The sequence below is a fragment of the Penaeus japonicus genome, unplaced genomic scaffold, assembly GCF_977035675.1.
Source record: "Penaeus japonicus unplaced genomic scaffold, GWHDUDI00000001_assembly GWHDUDI00000007, whole genome shotgun sequence".
Lineage (NCBI taxonomy): Eukaryota > Metazoa > Arthropoda > Malacostraca > Decapoda > Penaeidae > Penaeus > Penaeus japonicus.
Genome location: NW_028234409.1, coordinates 41,069,912 through 41,077,411, shown reverse-complemented (window position 1 = coordinate 41,077,411; position 7,500 = coordinate 41,069,912). Strand labels below are relative to the sequence as shown.

Here is a 7,500-nt window from a genome sequence, read left to right as displayed (position 1 = left end):
AGAGCAACTTTATTTTTTTTCGTATTCTAGACTGTCAATGGGTGCCATTTTTTCCTCCTGGTGCTAGGAGAGAGTGGTGCCATCTATATTTGGGATTCTAGATTAAACCTATTTTGCTGAATATTATGGCAGTTATAGTAATTATAATTGTAATGGTCATCATCAGTCACTAAAAAGAGGCATTACTCGTAGTACAATAAAGAAACAGCAATCCACTCTCCCCCAACGTCAAAAATGCCGTGAAGACTATCGTCCTGTACGTCATGACACCTGCCATCAGAGCAAAGCTAATGTGTTGCGTATGTCATGACGCCTGTGTGCAATGGGTTAAGACACTTGCCTGCAGAAGCATGTAGTTGGATTGGATTGTCAAATTTATTTGTTTAGCTCCTACATCAGGCAGAAGTTTTTTAATGTTTTTGATGTTAAAAGAATAAAATTTTACATCACTCACATTGTGATATATGTATATCTCTGTTGACTAATGTTAACCTGATAGAGGTAGCATAAATCATATGATTGAGATGTGCAGCATAAATCATATGACTAGAAACCTTAACACTGCGCACAGGTGTCATGACATACATGTTGGCACTGATTAGGCCTAAAAGACGAGAGTCAATGCATACATGATGTGACATCGGGATCTGCTCACAGTTAAAGTACGCACATAGTCATAAAGTATTATGGCGTTAGCTCCAGAGCTACAGGGTCCCAAAATCAGCCTAAACCTACATTTTATGATGGATTTATGGAAAAATATTGTTTGAGCAAGTCTGCACTACCCAGAGGCTGGAGAAAACACTTTCCCCGTCCCTCTAATTTTTAGCTGGTGACAATAGTGGCGTAGAACGCCCACCCTCACTACCAGTTAGGTCGTTAGATGCCCAGTCTGCAATGGGTTAACCCAATGACGATGGTGCGTCACACTCGTGTGACACAGCTAAATTCCCGATGCCGGGGTGTCATGCCAGTGTGACGATTACAATGCAATATTGCAATCGCCCGGCATAGGGGTTTTCGCGTAGCGTGTGCCCCGTCGGGAAAGGGTTAATATTGAACAAACTGGAAAAATCCAAACAAAGGAGTATCGGGAAGAAAGTTACTGGTCTATATAGTGTTGCTAGCATGTCCCTCCACTACCCTTTCATTAAATTGTACATGAGAAGGTTGACTAGGTAAGCTAATTGTGCATTCATCGGATCAGGAGTACAAGAAACTAGTGTCTATATAGAAAAGAGTCCTTTGGTTAATGATATGTAATTAGGATTCCAAACAATGAATGAGTCATATTAATCACTTTTGATCATATTTGTGCACAAAACATCTTGTTTACTATAGTGTTAAGATTTCTTGAACAGGGTGATGTTATATCACATCATGTGGTGGCAGCACTTGTCACTGGGGACGTGATATCACGTTATAGCTTTTTGTATGGCTGGCATGCAGTGTGATCATGTGCGCAGAGGATAGCAGTGGCCAGAGTGGGTGAATAGCCTGAGGCATTAGGCCTGTGCATTTGAAATACCCCGGCATTAAGACTAGGCGGAGCCAAAATCACCCCATTGTTATCGTTCTCAACAATTATTACTTAAATCACAGAAATATAAAGCAATGATAATTCAAAGTGATGTGTATGATTCACCTCAATACTCATTTCAATATCCAAACACATCCAGTCTTCCAGTGGAGCGAGTGAGCGCAGTCCCCTCCTATCACCACGGCAGGAATCCTCAGCAGCATCTTCACCGTCTCACATTCTGTCTTCTCCTGTCAATAACCAAGCCTCAACCTCGTCTGCTCTCTCGGATGGTACCCGTGCCCTGTCGTCTGCTGATGCCGCTGTACCAGACTCCCGTAGGGCTGGAGGCCGTTTGCTTTCACTGGACACATTCAGAGGGTACTATGCCTTTGGTTTTTGTTGCCTAAAGGGTTTTGCATATATAATCTGAGAAAATGGTTTTGTCAAGGATTTGTCATATATTCTGATCTTGCTATTTCAAGTTTTGTATTTTGTTTTATATATATGTTTATGGCATCTTTTTCTAATTTATGTATTGATTTGAGTAGAGATAGTTAAGCAGCTCCTACAATCACTTTTGATAGGCCAAGAATAGGTCATGGGTCTTTATTTAAACCCACTTCTATGTATACATCAAATGAACGTTTAAATCAGTTTATTCATGTGTCTAGATTTCACATGTTTCACAAGGTTGGATCACTTTCATACTGCAGTTTTCCTTTTGTTGAAATTACAAGCTATATATTCTTTCAGTTGTGTAACTAGGGCATCATTCTAAATGTTAATTAGTATCACAATGCTACTACACCATATATTGACTCATGTATCATATCATAAGACTAGAAAATAATAGAAAACATATATGGCCCATCCTGGAAAGGTAAAGACTTATTGTTTCATTTTTCATTATTTTGGCTTGGTCACATTTTGCTTGGCATATAAGGGAACCCATAGATTAATTGCTAATATAGTAATCTTTAAAATTAGTAGAATTACAGTAGGAAGTTATAAATTTATGCAGGGAAAGAAATGAGCTAGAGATGACATTTAACAGTATTTAATAGTTTAAATGATCTAATTCAATCATCAGTACAATATAACAGGAAAAAGTGCCAAAAGTAAGGAAATTTTTCATACACATTAATTTTCCATAACAAAATACTTCCATGTGACTTTCACTAGCTGCAGTCCTATTGAAAATATCTGGGGGTTTGACCAGATGTTGTACTATACAAGCATATACATTAGTATCCATACTATGCTGTGACACTAAGTACTGAAAACTGATATCGTCTTGGAGTGGATGATTATTTCAGCTTTCTTTGTAAGAAAAGAAAGCAAATTATAAAAGTTAATGTTAAATGTCTGGAAAGTGTTGATGTGCATGTGTAGCCTTAATCATGATTGTACATATTTATTCCAGTATGTATTTATATGTCTATTCATCTTTTTTTCAGACTGGCTATTGTCGTCATGATCTTTGTGAATTATGGTGGAGGAAAATATTATTTTTTCAAACATGCTCGTTGGAATGGCCTTACTGTTGCTGACTTGGTCTTCCCATGGTAAGCTTAAACAAAGTATAGATTCAAAACCATTGACCTGCAGTACTCCCGGGTGCATAAAGAATTAGATTCTAAAGTCAGTATTTGATGGTGTGTATGTGTTTTGTACATTTGATTTCTTATTAATATTTTCCATAAAATCTAAATTATTGTTATTTAAATGTCAATAACCAAATTTTCTCAGTGGGTATGGAGAAGTTCTGTATAACATTTAGTTTTTTGCATCTTTAGCACTATTATTTGATGAGAGAGAGAGAGAGAGAGAGAGAGAGAGAGAGAGAGAGAGAGAGAGAGAGATTTTATGCACTAATTTTAAGCTTTCTGTCTGGAAGTTTTCAGGAGCATCACCTTAGATGTCGCTAAATTTGATGGGCAGAGTAATTATTTGGCTTTTTAAAGTTTGGGGGGCTCCCACATGTTCACCATTTGCATTAATCTTATTGATATTCTACCCAATCATTTTATTTTGTGTTGCATTGCATAGTTCATAGTTTATCATTTCGGATTGCGCATAAATCTACTTGTCCACCATAGGTTCCTCTGGATTATGGGGGTCAGCCTCGTCTTCTCTGTGCGTTCCCAGCTACGCCGCGCCACCAAGAGATATGTCATGGTGATGAGGATTCTCAAGAGATGCCTCATTCTCTTTGCTCTGGGTATTGTTATCAACAGGTCAGAGCTGGAAGTTCTTCTTCCCCCCCCCTCCCTTTTTTTTTTTTTTCCTTAGGAAGGACACATAACAATGGCAATGTATAAGAGGAAGAAAGACCTAGGTATGTTTTATTAATTTAGTAAATATCGTTACTCTTTTGCAACATTTTGCAGTGAGGGTCACAACTACTTGCCAACCTTCCGGATTCTGGGTGTGCTGCAGCGGTTTGCCATATGCTACTTCATCACTGCTGTAATGGAGGTGTATTTAATGGACCCACAGGAATCACCACAGGTATAGATAGCATTCATGTCTTTTAACCCTTTGATGCCAGGAGTACAGAGTATAGTGCACTGTCTACTGTGGCAGTGTTTTTTTTTTCTTTCTTTCTTTCTTTTTTAACACAGGGAAGGGTCCACTAGGTAGCTTATTCCTTGAAGATTTTGGAAATTTTATTTTTCAATTTATCACTTTTATTGTTGATATTGATATTATAATGATAATGATAATAGTAATAATGATAATAATGATGCAGGAATTATGATAATAATGATAATGTATTTTCTTTTTCAATTTATCACTTTTATTGTTGATATTGATATTATAATGATAATGATGATAGTAATAATGATAATAATGATGCAGGAATTATAATAATAATGATAATGTAGCAATAAGGATGTAACAATAATGATAATAACATGAAGAACTATTATTATAGGATGGATAAACATGTGAGGTCAAGTAGGGCTACCTAGTGACTCATTGGAAATTGAGCAGTCATGAAGCTATCTTTATGTTGGAAAGTGATAAAACAGACCCATAGTGCATAGATAGTGCATAATGTGTGCGTGTGAGTATGCGTGTGCATGTGCGAGTGCGTGTGTGTGTGCGCGTGCGTGTGCGCGTGGGTGTGCGCGGGGGTGTGCGTGTGTGTGTGTGTGTGTGTGTGTGTGTGTGTGTGTGTGTGTGTGTGCGTGTGCGTGTGCGTGTGCGTGTGCGTGTGCGTGTGCGTGTGCGTGTGCGTGTGTGTGTGTGTGTCTATGTGTCTGTGTGTCTGTATCTGTGTACATATTTTTATGTGTGAATGCACACATACATACTTCAAGGAGACTAGAATATTTGATAACTGAAAAGTTTTTATGATGTTTAGCTTTTGTGGTACACCTTATTCTTCTATGTTGAAATATATTATATAATGAATACCTTTATATATATATTATTTCAGTATGTTTGGTACTGGCCTGTGAGGGATCTGGTCAGGTCTTGGCTACAGTGGTTTTTAACCATTGTTCTTGTAGCAGTTCATACAGGTATCACCTTTGGCCTGAAGGTTCCTGGATGCCCCACGTAAGATGTGATTTTTGAAAGTGTTTTGAAGTAGCAGGAAGATTGACAAAATAAAAAGCAAGGCTCACTTTATAAAAGAATGTGTTTTGTTTACTCTTCTTTCACTGTCTCAACATGGTAGAATGTTTTTAGCATTTAGTTGAAAATGCTTAGAGAACATAAAAAAAGTGTATTATACATCATTTTTATAAAGTTTATTACATGATATATTTACATATTTAAGAACATATTTATCTGAACACCATCTTTACATGTTCTTTCAGTGGCTATTTAGGTCCTGGGGGCCTACATGAAGGAGGGAAACATGCAAACTGCACAGGAGGAGCTGCTGGGTATGTAGACAGAATGGTGCTGGGAAACTCTCATGTGTACCCCAAACCTACATGCCAAATCATCTACAACAGCGACACCCCATATGATCCTGAGGGTCTTCTGGGTGCTCTTACTTCTGTGTTAATGGTAAGTGTGTGTGTGTTCTGGGTATGTCTTAGATGCTTGCAAGACTCATGAGTAGAAGGGATAGGCCATTGGATTCTAGATGGTGATATTCTTTTAATTATACTTTGATTTATATAAAGGATGATGTAGTATTTCAGTTTTTGGCAGTGACCCATTTTTGTCCTGTTTATGCCTCTTGAAGGCTGAAAACTTAGATTATTAATTCTTGTAAAATAATAGAAACATACTAAATGAAACAATGAAGAGTTGTACATTTTTATAATTGGTGATATATTATCACAGGTTCAGTTTGGTGTTGCAGCTGGTCGCATCATTGTGACTTTTGAAGATCACAATTCTCGCATTAAGAGATGGATTATTTGGGGTGTTGTTACTGTAAGTTATAGTACTGTTCTTATACTATTTTTATACCCTGTCCAAGTCTTTTGCAAATAGTAATAATAATGATAATGATATTAAGTGCAAAATCAGTGGATAAAGTTTTATATAAAGAGAGATGGCATGTGGTAGAGATGGTAAGGTGAGGTGAAGGGAAAGAGAAAACACTTAAACACTTACTTCTTTTTGTTATTTCCTTTTCTCCCAAAATCTTACAAAAAGATGTACTCTGTCCTTTCAGGGAATCTTAGCTGGATGCTTCTGCGGTTGGAGGAAAGAAGGAGGCTTGATCCCAGTGAATAAGAACCTGTGGTCATTGTCGTATGTGTTAACCACCGCATGCTTTGCCTTTTTCCTTTTGTCATTCTGTTACGTTGTGATTGACAAATGGCACTGGTGGAGTGGAAATCCTCTCAGATATGCTGGTTAGTGACTTTTTTCTATTTTCTTAGAAAAATATCATAAAAAAACATCTTTTGCTCTATGCTTTTGAAAAACAAATCTTTTGCTCTATGCTTTTGAAATAACTATAATAACTGAAAAGTAGAAAAAAAAGGATATCTTTTAAAACTTCTGCTTATTGCCTTTTCCTTCCCCAGGAATGAACCCAATCGTTCTCTACGTCGGGCATGAGATTTGTGGCTCGCTCCTCCCCTTCTCGTGGCAGCCAGTGGGCCAGTACCACGTGTATCACCTCATCATGAACCTGTGGGGAGCTAGTCTTTGGGTGTTTATTGCTTATTTCCTTCATCTCAAAAAGGTTTATGTATCAGTATAAAGTAAACTAGAGGGAATGTTTGAAACTTAATCCTCTTGTATCAAGGAAAATTTTTCTGTCAGTAAAGATTATACAGGAGAGAGTGGTTGAAAGTTCTGCTAGTGTAACAAAGAAGGATTATTTGTATAGAGTATATTGAAGTAAGGGGTTGAAAGTGACTTTATTGTTGCCATGTCTATTTCTAATTTAAACTTAAGATGATTTTTTTTGGTTAATTGGATATTGGCCATAGTATATTTATATACATTTGTATGAATATATTTTTCAATATTGTTAATCCACCTAGAAAATACTTTATTCTTTTATATTATTTAGCACTTATATAGGAAGTTACCATGGATTCTTAAACATGCTTTCAAAACCTGTTTTTGAATTAAAAGAAAAGTACAGGTTTGAATAAAAAAGTGAGAAATGTGCTTAGCTACAATGAGATTGTGTTTCTTCACAATCTGGAAGTTACATTCCCTTTGTTGTGATATTGTGGTTGAATGAAAATCTTTGTTTTTTTACTCAAGATAGTGAAGAGGGTTATGTGATAATTGATGACAGTGAATTGCATGTGATTTGTTTATATATTTTCATATTCATTGATCTAATTTACTATGTGTATGTACTTTCAATATTTTCAATCTCTGATCTGTTTTGATGTTTTTTTTCTATATATAATGAACAAGGTACTTGGGTTAGTTCCTGAATAGTTACCATGCCAAACTGTATTATGGTGCTCATTTTAAGATAAGATTTCCTAATATATCATTGATTTTACATAGCTGCAATTGATGAGCAAGATTACAAT

The 7,500-nt window shown here is 36.5% G+C and overlaps 1 protein-coding gene across 4 annotated transcripts in view; it reads left to right on the top strand.

The window, feature by feature from the left end:
• The window catches only part of LOC122259620 (heparan-alpha-glucosaminide N-acetyltransferase), a 13,192-nt gene that overhangs the window by 5,573 nt on the left and 119 nt on the right, over positions 1–7,500 (top strand). For all 4 annotated transcript variants that reach the window (XM_086538735.1, XM_086538734.1, XM_086538732.1 and 1 more), the window contains exons 6-14: positions 1,680–1,900; positions 2,980–3,087; positions 3,622–3,759; positions 3,913–4,033; positions 4,968–5,089; positions 5,353–5,548; positions 5,831–5,923; positions 6,168–6,351; positions 6,526–7,500. The exon at positions 6,526–7,500 is cut by the window's right edge and continues 119 nt beyond it. In XM_086538735.1, coding sequence (XP_086394861.1) covers positions 1,680–1,900; positions 2,980–3,087; positions 3,622–3,759; positions 3,913–4,033; positions 4,968–5,089; positions 5,353–5,548; positions 5,831–5,923; positions 6,168–6,351; positions 6,526–6,704 — 1,362 coding nt within the window. In that variant the 3' untranslated portion in view covers positions 6,705–7,500. The remainder of the gene's footprint in view (positions 1–1,679; positions 1,901–2,979; positions 3,088–3,621; positions 3,760–3,912; positions 4,034–4,967; positions 5,090–5,352; positions 5,549–5,830; positions 5,924–6,167; positions 6,352–6,525) is intronic.